Source organism: Lithobates pipiens, unplaced genomic scaffold (assembly GCF_037356315.1).
Source record: "Lithobates pipiens isolate NorthernLeopardFrog02 unplaced genomic scaffold, aLitPip1_a1.2 Scaffold_13, whole genome shotgun sequence".
Lineage (NCBI taxonomy): Eukaryota > Metazoa > Chordata > Amphibia > Anura > Ranidae > Lithobates > Lithobates pipiens.
In genome coordinates, this window is record NW_027507718.1 from 412,004,486 (window position 1) to 412,025,737 (window position 21,252).

At 42.4% G+C, this 21,252-nt stretch overlaps 1 protein-coding gene across 2 annotated transcripts in view; it reads left to right on the forward strand.

Moving 5' to 3' along the window:
- Positions 1-7,390: 7,390 nt before the first annotated feature.
- Positions 7,391-21,252, forward strand: part of NFXL1 (nuclear transcription factor, X-box binding like 1) — a 149,926-nt gene continuing 136,064 nt past the window's right edge. The window contains exons 1-5 of one of the 2 annotated variants that reach the window (XM_077477531.1): positions 7,391-7,551; positions 9,616-9,864; positions 12,342-12,518; positions 16,488-16,597; positions 20,871-21,001. In XM_077477531.1, the coding sequence (XP_077333657.1) occupies positions 9,642-9,864; positions 12,342-12,518; positions 16,488-16,597; positions 20,871-21,001 (641 nt within the window). In that variant the 5' untranslated portion in view covers positions 7,391-7,551; positions 9,616-9,641. The remainder of the gene's footprint in view (positions 7,552-9,615; positions 9,865-12,341; positions 12,519-16,487; positions 16,598-20,870; positions 21,002-21,252) is intronic. The other variant, XM_077477532.1, reaches the window with a different exon arrangement.

The following is a 21,252-nucleotide window of genomic DNA, read 5'->3' on the forward strand; positions in this document are numbered from 1 at the left end:
CACGGGGGTCGTTCGCAAGTTCTGGTGCGAACCGAACCGGGGGGTGTTCGGCTCATCCCTAACAGTGGCATGGGTAAAGTGGTGTCAGGAGCTGGTAATGGTGTAAGGTACCTTTTCTGAAGGGGCTGAATAACAAGTGAAATGTAGTCAATAGCATCAGCAAGAAAGACTTTGTAAATATTGCTGATCCAGGACTAATTCGTTTTTATGAAAGTGAAGTGGTCCACGGTGTCAGGGAACAGGTGAATGTTTCTTGTTATCACAAGACCACATGCTATGCTGAAGGGCCTCTCAGGCAGCTCATTGTCTGAAGGGCAAGCCACCAGAAGCAGGCTCCAGCCAGTGGTCCAGCCTGGACACCCAGTAGTTATGGTGTCCTAACTTTGTAAAGTGTGCATATCAGTCTTGGATTGTCTTAGCATTAATGGAGTTATATACATACAAGTGGTTACAGGGATTTATAAAAAGATGCCTCTCAGACAACAAACACTCCTTTACTATAAGGTCCAGACAGCTAATGGAAACATGTGGGACCTCCTAGAAGAGACGTGCATAAGATTTATATTATATTTGGACTCAAAAATTTCCTTCTGTTAAATGATATGTTTGTCAGATTGTGAAACCTTGTCAGATGGAAATATCAATGCATTTTGAATGGTTGATAGTAAGAGGGTGTCCACTAAATCAAAATAAAATACATGTCAGCCCCTTTAGCACACCCCTAAGACCCTTTGATAGGTTGTTCTAATTATATTAAAAAAAATCCCTGAGGACCAGAAAATATATCTGAATTTACAGCTCTGGACCATCAGTGACACAAAATCTATTGCCAAAGCCTAGAGAGTGGCTCTGATCATCAGATTGGGCTTATGCCGCGTACACACGACCAGACTTATGTCCGACAGACTTTCGAAGGAGTTCTGCCGGAGTTCTGACAGAGTTCTGACGGACTTTCCGAATGAGCGGACTTGGCCACACACAATCACACCAAATTCCGATGGATTCGAACGTGATGACGTACGACTGGACTCGAATAAGGAAGTTCATAGCCAGTAGCCAATAGCTGCCCTAGCGTCGGTTTTAGTCCATCGGAATAGCATACACACGAGCGAATTTTTCGGTAGGAACTGGGTCCGGCAGAGTTCTGGCGGAAAAATTTGAAGCATGTTCCATTTCTAAAGTCTGTCAGACTTTTGCGAATCAAAAGTCCGTTGCAGCCCACACATGATCGAATAGTCTGCCGGAATCATTCCGTCAGACTTTGGATGTTGAAAAGTCTGCTCGTGTGTACGGGGCTTTACTCAGCAAGTAAATTGGACTCTGTTTGGAACCAAAGACAAGGCAAGCTTTTCACTTTTAATCCTGATCACTTTACTATTGATCATTGTCTGTTTATTTGTACTGTTTTTATTTACTTCCATTAAAACAATATTTAAAAACCATTAAGCTGAATCTCTGAATGCTCTAATCAAGATTTGAAGAACGTTTTAGGGGGTAAGGGGGTAAGGAGTCACAGTGGCAACGTCCTCCCGCTAGCATCTTGTTGTTTCTATGCATCCTGACCTCGCACTGCTTAAGTGCTGCGTTTGTGAGTAACGTTTTAATGTTTTAATGATAAATAAACCATTTTGATATATAGAGAGCACTCGATTTTGCCTTTTCTATTCCCATGTGCACCGAACCCCATTAAAGGAAATTGTACTGGCTGGTATCCATCCAATCAGCCGGAGGCAGCATGGAAGGAATAGGAGTTTCATGACCAGCTGATCCATTTGTATCCCAGAGATTCTTATTCTATTTATTTTTTGAGTCTGTGTACTATCTTTACTGTTTATTGTTCACTATTCCCACTGAGGGAACACCTATATTTTTCACTATTCCCAGTCATACATCAGCAGAGTAAAAGAAGCCCCCTCTCCCAAAGGTCTTTACCTGCAGATGCCAAACAGTGAAAAATCATGTGACTCCCCCTTTCCCACAGAACAGCGCTGCAGGAATAAGATACTGATTTATGTGAATAAATTATGACAATTAACACTTCTCTGTTTAGTATCACTTTAAATGATCTGTTGCTCATTTGTGATGGGTTTCATTCTGTAAACTTGTCAAAGTTACACCTCTACAACATTTCATCAATTTTGTATAGCTGTTAAAGCTCTGCAGTAGCTGATTCATTATATTCATTATACTGTTGGTCAGGGGTGTCCAACCTGTGGCCCACGGACCACATGCGGCCCAAGACCACTATGAATGTGTCCCAACACAAAATTGTAAACTTACTTTAAATTATTAGAATAAGGATTTGAGAGTCTGGACCCCAACCCAGACCCATCAAGAGAGAGCAAGTGGACTATCACGGTACAGCTTAAACAGTTACAGAAAAATTTCCATAAACAAGTTAAAATGTGACAATAATTTATTAATACAAAAACAAAAAGTTGATTACAAAAAATTCACAGATGGTGTGGTATTTCTACTAGTTTCGTGGTTTAACCGCTTCATCAGGAAATACATCTGAAAATATATGTATATATGTAAATAAGCACCAATGAAAACAGACCTAAATTGAACAGTAAAAACCATATGATGGAGAAAAGCAAAAATTGTAGCATAACACATCAAGGCTGCTTACCCACACTCCAGCAAAAAACGGCCAAATGAGTACCCGGTATGAGTATCCCGCGGTGACTGGGGGAGAGCGTATATAGAATACCAGAGGCCAGTGTCTGAGCAAAATAATGAAACACATTCAATGCAAAAGAATGAAAATGGAATGATGCGTCAGTGCCTGATAGTGATAGTCCGCTTGCTCTCTCTTGATGGGTCTGGGTTGGGGTCCAGACTCTCAAACATTTATTCTATTCAATTGGGATGATGGTACATATGATTACTTTCAATATGTGATGTATTTCATAATTGGAGGCCGTCCATTATTTTGTCTACATTAAATTATTGAATTTTTTGAAAAAATGTGTTTACACTTATTGTAGCAAATACACATTCTGAGACATTCGCAAAGCAATTTAAAAAACAATTGACGCCCATAAACTCTGCTAAATAAGAGGAAGCTCAACACCTGAACTCCTGAACAATTCCAAATGTAACCCCTAAAATGACCATCCAGCACCAGACTTTCTTTTGGGCTGTTTTAACAATAATTAGGAATATAAAGTAGGACAAATTTAGTCTGTGCCGCAAAAGGCATATAATAATATTTTTTCATTTGTTATTACCTAGGAGGGGTTTATAATTAAGTCGCATGGTAGGTCACTTGTTAGAAAGTACAGAGTTGTAGTTGACTAAACGCCTAGGACCGTTGACAGTAGGTAGGCAGACATTTTCCCCTCCATTATAATATGGGTGGATGGGCTATAAGAAAGCATAACTAGATAGAGTGGAGGTGGATTTGAACACATGTCAGGTTTTTATTGCTGTTGGCTCCCATTAAAGAAATTCAGCCTCTCTATTTTCCTGTTTACCATTATCACTGTGGGTAAAAGTAAAAGAAAATCCCAAATTTCAGGAGGACCCTAGAAAAGTAGTAAAGGGGAAATTTTCCATTGGGGACACTAGTTCTGGTGGCAAGTCCTGGAGATCTTTTCTCACACTTCCTGTGTTTTCTATGGGACAGGAAAGAAAAACTGACAGGGGTTGTAACACTCCCTTACTCTAGCCAAAACAAAAATGTCTTTAGTTCTACTTTAAGCCTAATTTTTTTAAATAAATTTGTTAAGCATTCTCATTTTTACTATGTACTGTAGATTTTTTCAATGGCTTGACCTTTATACATTCCCCTTTCGACTCTATGATTTTGTTTATTGAAGGAGATTTCTAAAAGAGCTGAGTGAACTTGGGTGAACTTTGCATGTCATTGAATGAAGACACTATAGCATCACTGAGCTAAGTAAAAAAATATACTCCTTTAGTTAATCAACATTATAAATATTTCCATACATCAAGCTTTGATGTGGATCATGTGGTCTCCACAAACAGTTCAAAGAGACTTTTCCAGGCTCTTGGTTAAAAAAATTATGGGATTCTCCTAGCTATAATGTTTAGAATGTTAAAGTTGATGCTACTTTGCTGTAATCATCGAGATCAAAGTAAAGTCTCAAACCATGGAAACATTTTAAAGGGTAAAACACACACTTAGTTAAAGAGACCCTGTCTCCAGCATTTTGTGCTTCAGTCTCATTTCCACTGTCGCTAAGCTAGTTAAATTATCTGTATGCATGATTTTCTTAAAAGGTTTACTCTATTCAACGTTGGGAAAAAGCTATCAGTTGCAATGATGAAGTGAGCAGTGTAGTCATGATGAGGTCAGTGCTGCTCTCTGCATCATTGTATGTGAGTGTGGTACACTGTGGCAATACTCCCTCTAGGGGTCGAGGCCATGAGGTCTACACTCATAGGATGTTCTCAGCCGTAAAGTGGTTGTAAACCCTTAGAGATCACTTCTAACTACAGGTAAGTAAGCCTAGATTAAGACTTACCTGTAGGTGCAGGAAATATCTCCTAAACCGTGTAGGTTTGTAAAAGACAGGCACCAGTCTTTACGGTGCTTGCGCCATAGACAGCAGCGTTCACGCGCACTGAGCATGCCTCTGCTAACAGCAATCATGCCGTTAGTGGCGGCTCCCGCACGCACGCGTGGGAGTGACGTCATGGCGGCTCCGGCCAGTCATAGTGCCGGAGCCACGATACCTGGAAGTCACTCCAGGATAGATGGCGTCGTCGGAGGAGGACAACGAGGGTCGCTTCAGGGGCTTCCATCTCAGGTAAGTTATTCATAATGAGCTAGTATGCTATGCATACTAGCTCATTATGCCTTTGCCTTGCAGGGTATATTTTACATTTTGTTTATTTGACTTTACTTCCTCTTTAAGGGTCATCCACACTATTGTGGTGCACTGTGCTGCTTCTGAACAAGGTGATTTAACAACTGTTTCTGATGTAGCCTCAATGTAAGAGACACGGTCAAGGCTTCGCATAAGTCAAGGTTTTTTCTAGAACACTGGTGTTCTGCCAAAATCTGCAACCTGTCAAAGACTCCAACCCGCGACATAGGTGGGTGTATTGGCCATGCACGAGCGTGTGCACAAGAAGGAGATTGTCACGTAAAAGCTGTCAAATACCCCAACTGCTCGCGGTGCTGCAGCACACCTGCACGGCCTTCGTATTACGGGCTAAAAGAATCCTATGAAGTACTCCAACTGAAATCGCAGTAGTGCACCTGCACGGGAAGACTGACATCCCATGTTTGATTTTCTGATCGTCTCTCTTATGCATAAAGTAAAGAAATAGCTGTAGAGTGAAGAAAAAACACAGCATTTGGAGTATTTGATGGCATTCTTTTATTGTGTGATATGCAGGATGTGCAGGCGCGCTGCGGTGGTGAGAGCAGTTGGTCTGTTTGATGCCTCAGGTGCGCTGCGGCTGTAAAGGTATAGCTCATAATTGTTCCTGATTTCAAGGGACGGTCCCTGATTTGGAGTGTAGCGGATGACATTTTGGACAAAGTGTCATGCAGGTGTAAATTTATTTTTTGCCTCAGAACAGTAGGGGTTCTGAGGGTTAATTATATAGGTTGACCTTGACATCAGTTTGGCTGGGCTGTGTTAGAAGTTCTGCTTAGTCATGTGTGTGGTGAGGTGCACATGACAAGCCAGAACCAGGCCTGGTTGGACGTTTTGGGTATCAGCTTCCTCGGAACCAATCAGTGGGTGTGCCGGGCCTCGCTGAGGAGTCTGTGAAGAGGTACTTAAGATGTTGGGGGTCACGTGTTGAGGGAGAGGAGTTTGTGAGGCCGGTGTGGTCTGTTCTGGTTCCAGGACTGGGGTAGCCCCGCGAGGGGTCCCGGTCACGGGGTGTTCGACATCCTGCAACATGTTTCTGTTAGTTACCCCAAATAGACCCGCCTGGTCTGGGGTAGGGATCCGTCTGTTCCTGAGTCTCGGAACCGGCTGGTCCGAGGAGCAGTAACTAAGGGAGGATTCAAGGTGCCCGGCTGTGCTCTCGGCTTGGAGAGGCACCACAGCTCGTGGAAGTGACCGGGGGAGGACTCTTCGGAGGAGGGCCAACAAGCTGGCATCCTGAGAAGTGCCTGGTTACTGAGTTGGAAAGGACATTGATGAATCCACACTTTTTCCAGTACTATTAAGGAGAAAGAGAACGTTCCAGGTACTGAGGAAAAGGGTTCCTGTTCACTTTCAGTTACAACTGTACGTTCATAGGATTGTTTCAAGTTTTGAGTCAATGTGCTGACTGTCATGATCTCTGGCAAGATATCTGTTCAGCCTTGAAGTGCCCAGCTGTGAGTGGCTACTCTCTGGGTGGAATTAGAGACTTTGTAATATCTGCAGTTCAAGGTACCCGAGTTCTTCACCCGTGCCCTCTGTTCCTATAAGAGACTGTGTTATTGGAAGTTATCACTGCAAAATAAAACCCTTCAAAAGCACTTTATTTGTGTCAGCGTTCAAGTTGTTGGGTATCAACCCTGGGAACCCCTAGAAGTGGAAGAACAAGCCAAGCGGAGGTAACCGGTAAGTCCATTAAGTCAAGGCCGCCCTGCAAGGGTTATGGCCGCTACACGGAGCAATGTCCCTCTGTCCCTCTTTCCTCCTCATTTGTCCATCATTTTGGTCTGATCCATAGTTGTATATAAAATGCAATTTTTATCTATCAAAAAGTATTTCCCAGTGCTAAACCTTTCATGATTTCTAAATTGCTGCATTTGTAAATTCCAAAAGCCAATATAAAGGAATAGTAGTGGTAAAAAAAAGCCCTTGTGGGTTTAACCAATCTTGTTTTTTGTACAACTCTCCTTTAAGGGGGCGTGGCAAGGGGTGTGTCCTATGCCTGCATACTTTTGCTGATAGGTGTCCCTCATTCCCATCTCTAAATGTTGGGAGGTGTGTGAGAGCAGTTGGTCTATTTTACATACATTCAGATTGCAGGAAGACTTACATCCCCTGAACTCGCCACATAATGTACATAATGCAAATACTTTGTTCCGTACGTTATCTTCCCAGTCAATGTTCATTGCTTTGAATCTCGTGTGATAAAACTCTGTATTTGTCCATGGATCGCCTTTGGTTTATGTGTGTGAGAAGGTAGGAAGATGTGACAGGGGATTGCACAGTGTTCCCGCGCATGCGCACTGCTGCCATAACAGTCGGAGAATTTGATGGAATCATTTTCGTGAATCACACGAAGACCGCGCAGGCGCCGTGAGACGGCAAGAGGGGTTGGTGTAGTTGATGGCTTTTACTTCGCAATCCGACGTGCAGAAGAAAGTCTTGCTCGTGCCCGCGCATGCGCCGTACAAGCGGTTGGAGTTTTTGCTAGGTTGGAGATTATGACAGAACACCGGCACGCTGTGCGTGAGGATATGCGTGGCGCTTAGACCGGTGGATGCTGGGAGATGTAGTCTTGTAGGGCTGATTGTGCAGAGTGCTGTGAGGCCCGGTGCTGGGAGTATGATCTCATGGCTTCTGTGCTCTCCTCTCCCCGGGGTGTCCGAGACATGTACTGACCGCCGGTGACCCACAGGTAATACTAGTGTGTGCCGGGTGCAGAGCCGAGCCGTAATATGCGGCATACGGGTCACATGATTGTGTGTGAATCCTGGGGGGCCTGACAGCTGCTCATAGGAGCCTGTGTGCGTGTCATATACCTGTATACAGTATATATACATACATAGGTGGTAGTGTGGGGACACATTGCATGGCTTCCTCATTCACTACTCCTGTCAGTGAGATATAAACACGTTCTCTCTGCCTTCCCTATGGGATGTAAAGTCAGATTTCCTCCCTCTCATCATTTTAATTGCTATTCTGTAAAAATGACCTTCTGTATGGCGCTATTTATGATGGCGCCTAAACCCCATACACCTTCAAGTAGAAGAAAGGCTGAGTCTTATGATTTGCACCTAAACTGCTGCGGCTCTGAAAAGCGATCTGCTGGAACTAAATAAAAAAAAAGTCGCTGAATTAAAAATGCGTTAAGAGTTTTCTTCAAACTTTGTAAACAAAAAGTCCCCTTCCAACTTTAGGGGGCCAAGCTGTGGCTAGTGGGAGAAGTAAACGTGCCCCGTCACTGGTGCCGGCAGGAGGAATAGCGCCCCCGTCACTGGTGCCGGCAGGAGGAATAGCGCCCCCGTCACTGGTGCCGGCAGGAGGAATAGCGCCCCCGTCACTGGTGTCAGCGGGAGGAATAGCGCCCCCGTCACTGGTGTCAGCGGGAGGAATAGCGCCCCCGTCACTGGTGTCAGCGGGAGGAATAGCGTCCCCGTCACTGGTGTCAGCGGGAGGAATAGCGCCCCGTCACTGGTGTCAGCGGGAGGAATAGCGCCCCGTCACTGGTGTCAGCTCGACTAATAGCGCCCCGTCACTGGTGTCAGCGGGAGGAGTATCGCCCCCGTCACTGGTGTCAGCGGGAGGAGTATCTCCCCCGTCACTGGTGTCAGCGGGAGGAATAGCGCCCCCGTCACTGGTGTCAGCGGGAGGAATAGCGCCCCCGTCACTGGTGCCGGCGGGAGGAATAGCGCCCCCCGTCACTGGTGTCAGCGGGAGGAATAGCGCCCCCCGTCACTGGTGTCAGCGGGAGGAATAGCGTCCCCGTCACTGGTGTCAGCGGGAGGAATAGCGCCCCGTCACTGGTGTCAGCTCGACTAATAGCGCCCCGTCACTGGTGTCAGCGGGAGGAGTAGCGCCCCCGTCACTGGTGTCAGCGGGAGGAATAGCGTCCCCGTCACTGGTGTCAGCGGGAGGAATAGCGTCCTCGTCACTGGTGTCAGCGGGAGGAATAGCGTCCCCGTCACTGGTGTCAGCGGGAGGAATAGTGTCCCCGTCACTGGTGTCAGCGGCAGGAATAGCGCCCCGTCACTGGTGTCAGCTCGACTAATAGCGCCCCGTCACTGGTGTCAGCGGGAGGAGTAGCGCCCCCGTCACTGGTGTCAGCAGGAGGAGTATCTCCCCCGTCACTGGTGTCAGCGGGAGGAATAGCGCCCCCGTCACGAGGGACCCCCTAGCAACAGGTATTTAGAGGTGAGTAAAAATGTTTTTTTTTTTTTCAATAACTTTTTTTACAATTTTTTCTTATGAATTTTAAGCATTTTTTTTTTTTTTTTGGTGGCAACACCACTTTAATACAGTGCACCTATCAAGTGCACCTTTTAGGGAAGTCGTTTGTTTGGCCTAACTTGGCCAAAACCAAACAAATTAAAGGGACATTAAATGTGGAGTTAGATTTTAATTCCCTTTTCCAGCTCTGGATTTTGTAGTTGATCTTGGGATTTGCCTAGAAGCTGTGAATGATTACAAGCCATGTCTTTTCTGTCTGTTACCTAGCAAAGGGCTTGTGAATAACACGTTCTAGAGCATTTTGCTTGAATTTGAGATCTGTTGGAGATGCATCCTTTCCAGGTGCATTTGATCTGCAGCTGACCTCCTTCTGACCTGTATTTGACCTCTTGAGCTGTTTCAAGCTATGTTTGCAGGGATAAAAGCACTTCTGAAGCAATCAAAAGCCTAAATCGGTGACAGCACTGTTGATTTAATATTAATATTAATATTGATTTTGTCAGAGTCTAAAGAGTGTGTTTATTTTTTTTAGAATTGCACCTTTATACTTGTGCAGCGATGGATGCTCCATGGCGTCAGGGTGGCAGAGGTCGAGCAAGAGGTCGAGGTAATACTATCAATGGAGGACCAGCTCCGGCTCCAGGCCCAGCAGCTGCAAGAAATGCTGCCTACTCGAGAGAAGATTTAAATAGTGTTTCCAGACCTGGTCCTGGAAGAGGGAATGTTTCATATGCTTCTGTAAGCAAGGCCCCGAATGCTCTGCATGCAAGTGAAGGTAATGGTAAGTAGTACTGCATATGTAATAAACTTACAGTCATCTGCATATATTAGTTGATTGTGTAAATCACCCTAGATGTTATGTATTGGTTGCTTGCCAAGAGGCCAGTATGTAATGGCTTGTGGTACCCCATAGCATGTGACAAAACAGACCGTTCTTGACTCAGATGCTTGTAGGTCTCATGTAATTTTGGGGGGAAAAAAAGGGAAGCTGTTTAATGCGCTGAATCGTGCTCCACGCCACCTTACTGCTGACTTACTGCAGCTTAAATGGACAGCTGTCACATAGTAAATTGCAGCCGTTTTACTGCACAGCAGCTGTCCGTTTAATGTAAATGGGCCACTTCTCCCTTATCAACAGTACCTCCTTTTAGGTATTTGGGTATGTCGTTTCTAGGTCTGTGCTTCTCTATGCCATGCAGTAGTGCTGCACGATTAATTGCAGAGAATCGTTATCGTGATTCTCCGCCCGCCGTGATCGCAACTCGGGATTTGTGCGTTTCGTACCATTCAGACCATCAAGCTGTTGTGAACTGAAAAGTGCATGCCGTGCCGCCGATCGTTGTTCTATCTGGCATATTTCCCTGTTTCAGGGCGGAGGTGAAGCCATGCGTGCTGAGCCAGCATGCTGATGTCACTCAGCAGAAGAATGTGATTGGTAAGTAATCTTCACAGAAGTCCTGGTGTCCTGCCAAAAATCGCCTCCCCATGCTCAGCGCTTGCGCAGTACAAGGAAGAAGGGAGCCTCTGAAAATAGCCAAAGCTGAAGAGTAGGACAAGCCTCGGGAGCGTGCGCCAGCATAGACCACAATGTCCTGCTCATTGTGCAGGTGCTATCTTCAACTCTGCGCCTGCGCAGTACAAGGGGGGGCATTATCCGCCGAGGGGACGTTTTTCGGCAGAACACCACGGACAAGCCTCACTGCAGCTGCATGCTGCAGCACTGAGGAAACGTGAGCAGCTTTACTTTTTTTTTTTTTTTTCAGAATTATATACAGTGCTCTCGCTCTCTATATATTTTATATACCTCGCTCTCTATATATTTTTTATACCTCTCTCTCTCTCTCACATAAAATTCCAATAAAATACATTTTACATTTTTGGGTGTAACATGACAAAATATGGAAAATTTCAAGGGGCATGGATACTTGTTCAAGGCACTGTATCTCATCCTCTAGAAGCAAACGGTGCTGTTAATTTCTTTTGTTCTATATGTACTTTACTTTTTTTCTTGGTTTTTGTATTTCTGCCCAGATTTGTGAGGCCAGTGTCTAAAAATTGTTTTTAAACAAATTATCTTAATAAAGAATATCAGATTTAAAAAAAATATAGGTGGGAACGGGGCCTGGGCCGAGCGCATTTTGTGTCTATGGATGCACACAGCCTGGATTGGGCGCAGACCCGCATATGTTCCCCCATGCGACTTGTGTGGGACCCCAGAAGAGGAGGTTCTGGGCTGTTGTATGAAAAACTATTGCACAGAGCAGGAAAGTATTACATGTTAAAAAAAATCAAATAAAAAAATAAATAAAGAAAATGTTAGTCTTTACAATCACTTTAACTTCTTCCCGCCCTTAGGACGTCCTTGTTTTGCAGCGGGTATACTGGGATGATGCCTGCACTGGCATCATCCCGGTATAATGTTTTTCAGCCAGAAATTCCGTTTGTAGCAGAAGCAAAGAAAAAATGTTTTTGTATAAAATAATTTTAAAATTTAAAGCGCCCCTATGCTTACGCACAAATCTGAATGCATACGTTACTCCCACACACGTATGTAAACGGTGATTGCCCTACCCGTGAGGAATTGTTGCAAATGTCAGACCCAGAGCAATAATTCTAGCACCAGACCTGCTGTGTAACTATAAGCTGGTAACCTGTAAAGGCGTTTAAAGCAACACCTATGGAGAATTTTAAGCACCGTAGTTTGCCACCATTCTACGGACAGCCACAATTTTTAAAGTTTGGTATCTATTTACTCGGCATAACGTCATCTTTCACATTTTACCAGAAATGGGGGTAAATATTTTTATTAAAGCGTATGTTTTCCCAAAGAAATTGTGTTCGAAAAACGGCGGCGCAAATACATGGTATTTACGCCGCCGTTTTTCAAACACAATTTCTTTGGGAAAACATACGCTTTAATGAATAAAAAAAAAAAACCCATAATATTTACCCCCATTTCTGGTAAAATGTGAAAGATGACATTATGCCGTCACCCATAATTTTATTTTATAGGGCCTCTGATTAAAAAAAAAAAAAAAAGATATAGAAAATATATAATTATATTCTTGGGTTCTAAGTCATTTTCTAGGACATGTTTAAAGGTTGCATTGTGTGATTCAACACCAGTTCTACATTGATGCATACGTAAAAGACCTAAAGTGAAGTATACTGTAGATTCATAATCTTGTTCCTGTATCTGCCGGGTATCTTTTGTAAGATTTTTGTCATAGACATGGTATGTTTGTGTTTCTTTTAAAGTGGATAGCTCCAAGAAGAAGTTTGAAGAGATCCAGAGAGCCAATCAGGCAATGGTAAGAAAGATTGTAGAAGACAATTATAGCTCGTCAGATGAAGATGATGATGGAGATGAAGATGCTGAAGGGAAACGGAACAAAATATTAGATTTAACCTTTACAACCTACACAAACCAAACAGGTAATTCCATTTCTTAGTCACAGTGTGGTAAGGTGGTAACTCCACTTTGTAAATGGTATGAGTCTAGTGGTACTTGGGCAACAAAAGCTGTGATTGCTGTACATCATCAATCAGTAACACTATATAAGTGTGAAATATTGTTTGCCTCAGTGTGATGTGTCACAACAGAATTGGTTACAATTTCTGACTTGATAAGCTATGTTACTAGTTTACATTAGTAGGTGGCAGTGTAAGTCAAATTGTAACTCCTTTATAAAGGAGTATGTTATAAGGGAGAGCGGATAATCATTTAAGGCCCCTTTACATCTGTGTGTTTTTTTTGTTTTGTTTTGTTTTTAATACATGCCTGTATACAAAACTCTCTACCCACAGTTGATTCAGAGGAAGACAACCCCAATAAAGCATGATCCAATTTACTCCAGCAGGGCAAAAATTCCTTTCCGACTCCCCCTCCCCTCATTCCCCAGAGGCAATCAGATGATCCCTGGATTAACTTTACCTATAAATAATAGTATTCAGTTATATTGCGTGTATCTAGGAAAGAATCCAGGCCTTTTTTTTTTTTTTTTTTTTTTAAATGATATACTGAACTGTACAGAGCCAGCTCTTGAGTGAGTCTATTCCACAGCTCTTACTGTGAAGAAACGTTTCCATATATGGACCACTTATGTATTTACACATGTTGATTATATCCCCCCTTAATCTTCTGTTCTTGAGAGAATAAATTCAGTTCCACTAATCTAATTGCATGCTGTTGTTAAAGCGGGAGTCCGCCGGGACTCCGCGTTTTTTTTTTTTTTTTTTTTTTTTTTTTTTTTTAAAAGCCAGCAGCTACAAATACTGCAGCTGCTGACTTTTAAAATAGTGACACTTACCTGTCCAGCGCGCCCGCGAAGTCGGCACCCGAAGCCGATCTCTAGATCGTCTTGTCGGGTGCTGCCGCCGCCATCTTGGGTATGGGAATCAGGAAATGGAGCCTTTTCGGCTTCATTTCCCGGTTCCCTACTGCGCATGCGCGAGTTCCGCTGAGCAATAAGGACGCTCCCCGCTGCCTCTGGGATCTGTGTGTTTCCCAGCAGGCAGCGGGGCACTTGCGGAAGGGGGCGGGCACTTGTGGAAAGGGGCGTAATCTACGCCCCTTTCCGCAGAGAGCTATCCTGGAAGTGGGTGCAGTTACCTGGATTATCCAGGTACCTGCACCCCCCTCCTCCTGAAAGGTGCCAATTGTGGCGCCGGAGGGGGGGAGGATTCCGATGAGCGGAAGGTCCATTTTAGGGTGGACCTCCGCTTTAAGTCTATGATCTACCAGAACACCCGATCCTTCTCCACCATTGATTCCACCAGTTGTACTCTCCCCTAGTATGTATGATGCATGGTTTTAAGGTATAGTAGCACACCTGTGGGCTCATTCCAGAGCTGTGCTGCCTGCGTCTATAAGCTTGCCCTCATCCCCCTGCTCCCTCATCGCAAGATTCTTTTGACAGCAGTGTGAGCCAATAGCTCCCACTACTCTCTTCAAAGCCCATGAGAGTGGCGAGAAGGGGAGAGCCACTGCAGATTGGCACAGCTCTGGATCAAGATTGGGCTCAGGTAAGTAGAAGAGGGTGAGGGGTCAATACACATTAACAATTTTGTCTTAATGCTGGGAATGCATTAAGGTAAAAAAATATTTATGCTTTAGAACCGCTTTTAAGTCTTCTACAATAATTTTTAGATTTATGTATGTGAAAGAGATGTTTAATTGAATGTATGAATAAAATAACTTCTATTGCTGCTGAAACCAGACAGCAAATAGTTTACACTGTAAAGCTGGCCTTACAGTGGTAGATTTTCATAGGTACATTCAATGATGCCTACAGAGACTTGACAAATATCGCTCAACAGTAGTTTAAAATGATGTTTGCTTTTAGGCTGGGTGCTGGATTTCCCTGCATCCTATTCGCATTGCAGGAGATTGTGACCGGCTCTCTATGGAGCCGGTTCACACCTCTCTGCAGTGGCTATAGTACAAATTGCACAGGAGTCCTGTGCGTCTTTTTTTGGTCCATTTCAGGTCTCAATTCAGCCTAAAATTCGTGCTGAAATTAGACCTAAAACAGTGAATGTTGATGCACCGGACCCCTGCTGTGAGCCAGAGCATGCTGCAGTGTGAACCCAGCCTTAATGTTTGATTTTGGAATTTCCTGAACGAAAAGCACATGCACTGTTCTCGTTGCTACGGTCAAAAACAAGTGGTGATTTGACCCCATTTAATGATTACAAAATCTACAGAACTTTCCAAAAATGAAAATTTTCAACCATAATTCTACCAGTTTGTGGCCAACTTAACTATAATCTATTTTGGATTCATGGCCAATATATTCCTTACATCTGTCCTAGATCCTTTTCTATTTGAGGAAGCAAAATAATTCTGTTTTTCACAATTCCTAAATAAACAGATTACTATTTTCTAAGTGCCACTGTTGTTAACAAATGACTGGAATCCTTATTGCTATGCTATACTGCATGTTCTACGTGAGTGTAGGCCCTGCCTGCAGACAGGCAGCTGCATGGGACTCATCGCATTGCTGGACGGATCTTGCTGGAGCAAGAACTAAGGTAAGTATTTCTCCTTATTCCTCTATCCCTAGACATAACGGGCATTTAACTTTTGTAGTGTAGGGGCTCCCACTGCAGGGGTGGATTTTTTTTTTCTTTTCTTTCATATTCCTGGAGTTGGGATTTAATGCTCTTAGGAATTGCTGCACTTTTGAAAATGCTACTCCAACCTCATAGCTGTGAACTACAGTGGTCAGCTCCCATATCCTTCTACATTTACAATATGTCCTTTTATTAATGTACTACATTTGCTAAAAGTAATGTGCTTTAAGCCAGATTAGCGTCAATGTAAAAGAATCGTATATCACATTGTATTTCAAACCCTTCCATATGCATTATGAATAAAGAGGTTAAAGTCACTAAACCCACATAAAAAAAAAAAATATCAATAAATGGTGTATTACATGCTGTTTGTGCTCACTCAGTCACTATGAGATGTGTTTTCTGTATTCTTCAAAAAACCTGGTTGATCCTGCTGCTCTCTATCTCCCCCTTCTGGCCATTTCTCCATTGCAGTTGGGGATTTTGCAGAGCCGTGTTGGCAGCTCTGCACATGCTCAGTTTCCAGTGAGTTTCTATTCTGAGCATTTCCTCCCTATCACATCCGAGTGGCTCATGCGACTAAAGAGTCACACATGTGGGCAGTATGCACAGTGTTAAATGCTAGCCCACTCCCTTCCTCCTCACTAACCAGCTAAACAATGGGGGAGGAATATTATATGTAGATTGATGGAGGCTTCACCTCCCTGTTATTCTGAGACATTGATATTAACAAATTTTACTCTGTATTCCAAAATTTTACATATAACCAGCAGCAGAGGACTAGAAGCTCCTCCTGCTTATGTTTCTCTGCAGACAGGCTGGGAAAGAGCTGGGCCATGTGACAGCTGTATATCAATTAGGAAAAAGGTACTTAGATGTGTTTTATTTTTTTAATTAAAATACAGTTTTATCGTCTACATACAGAAATAGAAGGGACAAAGTATTAAACAGTGTGTGTTTAGTATAATTTTTAGTCTGTTGTGTCTCTGCAATTGCAATAATGTTAATTTTAAATGCAGATAGGGTTTAGAAAAGTTATTTAACTGGTTTGTGCCCATAAGCTATATAAATGATGCTGCCTGAATTATTGACCTGGAAAATGGAGGTAGTTATTGATGTGTGAAAAGTCTGACCTGCACGCTAATGCCAGGTGTGTAACTCACTTGCTCTGAAGCCTGTATTGCACCCCTCATTTTTCTGTCCTCACGGGTCTCCTTTTAAGGTAGTTGGAACGCTAGTTGTCAGGTGAAAGGCAAATATCTACACGACATGTTTTGTACTGGCATACTGAAATGTTTTTTGTTCCACGTGATTATTTTACCTTCATAGATGGTGATGTCAGTGAATTGGCGCGCACCAAACAATACCTGAGCGAGGCTTTTCAGTCTGGAGCTGTGACTTGCTTGATATGCATTGCTTCAGTGAAGAGAAACCAAGCTGTAAGTGCTGTGTTATTGTAGGTACCTATACATATTGAACAGTTATGTTAAATTATTTGAATTTTAAGTTACGCTTTCTTTTTTTCAGTTTAAAGCTGTATTGTAAAGTTGATTGTAAAGCTTTTGTGTTTTTTTTTTTTTTTTTTTAATCCCCAACATGTCATACTTAGCTGCCCTGCACAATTATTTTGCACAGAGCAGCCCTGATTGTCCTCTTTTAGAGTCTCCCGCCAGTGTTATTGGTTCCTGGTGCCAGCCTGTTTGCATTTATTGAGACACACAGCAGGCTCGGCCCTCCATTCTGCCCTCTGTGCACAGGTTTTGATTGACAGCAACAGAAGCCATTGGTTACCACTGCTCTTAGCCAAGCCTGTGAGAGTCTGGAGGGGGAGAAGCGCTGCTGCAGAGATATACAGCGCTGGATCTAGATTGTGTTCTGGTGACTATTTAGTGGGGGCTACGGGATGCACGACCATTGAAAGTTTTTTTTTTTATTTTTTTTTTTACTTTAATGTAGAGCATGCATTAAGGTTAAAAAAACTTTTATCCTTTAAACTTTAAAATGTTATTTTGCTCTCCCGAAGTATAACTCCACCTTATTTAGATTTTTAAAAATGTGTCTGTAAATATTATTATTATTATTATTATTATTATTATTATTAAAAAAAAAAAAAAAAATATATATATATATATATATAGAGATATATAGAGATATATAGAGATATATATATATATATATATATATATATATATATATATATATATATATATAACACACAGTGAGGGGAAAAAGTTTTTGATCCCCTGATGATTTTATAATTTTGCCCACTGACAAAGAAATGGTCAGTCTATAATTTTAATGGTAGGTTTATATTTACAGTGAGAGACAGAATAACCAAAAAATATCCAGAAAAACATATTTCAAAAAGTTATACATTTATTTTAATGAGTAAAATAAGTATTTGACCTATTTGCAAAATATGACTTAGTACTTGGTGGCAAAACCCTTGTTGGCAATCAGAGGTCAGACGTTTTTTGTACTTGGCCACCAGTTTTGCGCACATCTTGGGAGGGATTTTGTCACACTCCTATTTGCAGATCCTGTCCAAGTCATTAAGGTTTCCAGAATGACGTTTGGTAACTTGAACCTATAGCTCCCTTCACATATTTTATATGGGATTAAGGTCTGGAAACTGGCTAGGCCACTCTAGGACCGTAATGTGCTTCTTCTTGAGCCACTCTTTTGTTGCCTTGGCCGTGTGTTTTGGGTCAGTGTCATGCTGGAAGACCCATTAACGACCCATTTTTAATTCCCTGGCTGAGGGAATGGGATTCTTACCCAAGATTTGGTGGTACATGGCCCCATCCATCATCCCTTTGATGTGGTGAAGTTGTCCTGTCCCCTTAGCAGAAACGCACCCCATAGCATAATGTTTCCGCCTCCATATTTGATGGTGGGGATGGTGTTCTTGGGGTCATAGGTAGCATTCCTCCTCCTCCAAACACAGCAAGTTGAGTTGATGCCAAAGAGCTTGATTTTGGTTTCATCTGACCACAACACTTTAACCCATTTCTCTTCTGAATCATTCAGATATTCACTAGCAAATTTCAGGGCTGTACATGTGCTTTCTTGAGCAGGGTGACCTTGCAGGAGCTGCAGGATTTCAGTCCTTCACAGCTCAGTGTGTTACCAATTGTTTTCTTGGTGACTATGGTCTCGGCTGCCTTGAGATAATTGACAAGATTCTCCTGTGTAGTTCTGGGCTGATTCCTCACCATTCTCATGATCATTGAAACTCCACGAGGTAAGATCTTGCATGGAGCCCCAGACTGAGGGAGATTGACAGTTATTCTGTGTTTCAATCATTTGCGGATAATCGCATCAACTGTCGTCACCCTCTCACCAATCTGCTCGGTGATGGTCTTGTAGCCCATTCCAGCCTTTGGTAGGTCCACAATCTTGTCCCCGACATCCTAATCTTGGCTCGTTACCTGTATAGAAGACACCTGGGAGCCAGAAATCTTGCGGATAGCGGATCAAATACTTATTTCACTTACTGAAATGCAAATCAATTTATCACTTTTTTGAAATGCGTTTTTCTGGATATTTTTGTTCTGTCTCACTGTTAAAATTAACCTACCATTAAAATTATAAACTGATCATTTCTTTGTCAGTAGGCAAACGTACAAAATCAGCAGGGATCAAAAAATTAGAATATCATCAAAAAGTACATTTATTTCAGTAATTCGATTCAAAAGTGTAACTCATATATTATATAGATTCATTACACACATGACACAAGATATAAACCGACCATGGTAGCTTGGATCGGCTGCTATGCTACCATGGTCTGTTTACTTGTAGAAGAAGCGGCACAGGCATGATCTGCCAGGTATATGAGCGCATCAGCAGCCAGAAAAAAAGCAGACATGAAAACCACATTTTAAGGGCTGGTTCACACTGGTCCGACATGCGCTCCGACTACGAGACCATAAGTCGCATAACATGTCAAAATGAATGGTTCCCTATGAGAGTCGTCTTAACCGGTCCGACTACTGGGGACAAGGTGCTTTGGGGTGTGGGGGGGGGCAAACAGGATTTATATTGCAGTCCTTCCCTGACCTTCCAGGCTGCATGCTTGGATAAGGGTCTAGTATGGATCTTGAGGGTAGACCCCACGCGTTTTTTTTATTTATTTTTTATACATTTTTCTTGAGGTTTCATCCATGCCAGAAGCAAAGGAATTGCTTTAATTGCTCAGAGAACAAGTCACAATCGTATCAAAGTTGGACTTGTGCGACTTGTCATGCGACTTTGGACATCAGTGTCATCCCTTGTTTTCCAAAGATAACCATTCATATACAGTGGATATAAAAAGTCTACACAGGTTTTTGTGATGTAAAAAAAATGAGACAAAGATAAATCATTTCATAACTTTTTCCACCTTTTTAATGTGACCTATAAACTGTACAACGCAAGTGAAAAACAAACAAGTCGTTTTTTGTGGGGGGGGGGGGGGGGAGAAACGGAAGCCTTTTTTCTTACGAAGAAAAACGCCAAGCCTGGCTAAATTTTGCAAAAACACGTCTGAAGTCTCCCAAAAGCATGTGAGAAAATGTGTTATGGTCTGATAAAACCAAGGTTGAACTTTTTGTTCATAATTACAAAAGATATGTTTGGCGCAAAAACACTGCATATCACCAAAATAATACCATACCAACTGTGAAGCATGGTGGTGGCAGCATCATGCTTTCGGACTGTGTTTCTTCAGCTGGAACACAGGCCTTCATCAAGTTAGAGGGAATTATTAATTATTCCAAATACTAGTCAATATTGGCCTAAAACCTTCAGGCTTCTGCAAGAAAGCTGAACATGAAGAGGAACTTCATCTTTCAGCAGGACAATGACCCAAAGCATACATCCAAATCAACAAAAGAATGTCTTCACCAGAAGAAAATTAAAGTTTTGGAATGGCCCAGCCAGAGCTGAATCTGATTGACCACTGTGGAGTGATCTCAGGGCTGTGCACAGAAGATGCCCTCACAATCTGACAGATTTGGAGTGTTTTTGCAAAGAAGAGTGGGCAAATATTGCCAAGTCAAGATGTGCCATGCTGATAGACTCATACCCAAACAGACTGAGTGCTGTAATAAAATCAAAAGGTGCTTCAACAAAGTATTAGTTTAGGGTGTGCACACTTATGCAACCATATTTTTACTTCCCTCCACTTAAAAGATTTCAGTTGTTTTCAACACATGGTGGAAAAAGTTCTGAAATGATTTATCTTTGGCTCCATTTTTTTTACATCACAGAAACCTGAACTTTTAACAGGGGTGTGTAGACTTTTTATATCCACTGTAAAGTAGTTCATGCACTAGCTTGGTCCGACTTTTATGCAACTTAAGGGCCATAGACTATAATGTTAACCCTCAAAAGTTGCATGAAAGTCGCACCTGCATGTTTTGTACGGAACAGTGGGTCCGACTTTGCAGAGGGACAAGTCACCCATGCAAAGTTGTACAAGTGTGAATGGAGCAAATAAAAGTATTACATACAAAACATTGGTCTGTAACTTTAATTTTGCTGTAGAAATGTTTGAATAATGAACATCATTTAGTGCTACCTTTTTTATAAATAATCCAGAACCTCACAGACAGCTTTGTTTGTATGTTTTTTGTTTACTATTGATTTGTCATCCTGTACTCATGTATTTACTGGAACAGTGTGTCCATGTAAGATCAGGAGTTCTAATTATGAATGGCTCACTTGTAGGTCTGGAGCTGCTGTGCCTGTTATTGCATTTTTCACATGCCTTGCATCCAGAAGTGGGCCAAGGACAGCATATTCCTTGTATCTTCACTCACAGATGATGACTTTGAAAAGAAAGATTACCCTTGGCCGTGGTATGTAAAATTTCACAAATCAGATCATTTGTTAAATTTATGGATTGACTTTTTTTTTCCTATAAAATAGATATCCGTGATTTAGTGCATAAAAAAAATCAGAGGGAGCTGATTGGCTACCATGCACCGCTGCACCAGATATTGCACTCAGTTTTAGTAAGCTCAGTACTCGGTACTGTGGGGCTTTTTAGTAAAAGCCCCACAGTACGTAAAGGTGCTTTGGAATACTTAGATATAATAGAAAAGGGCAC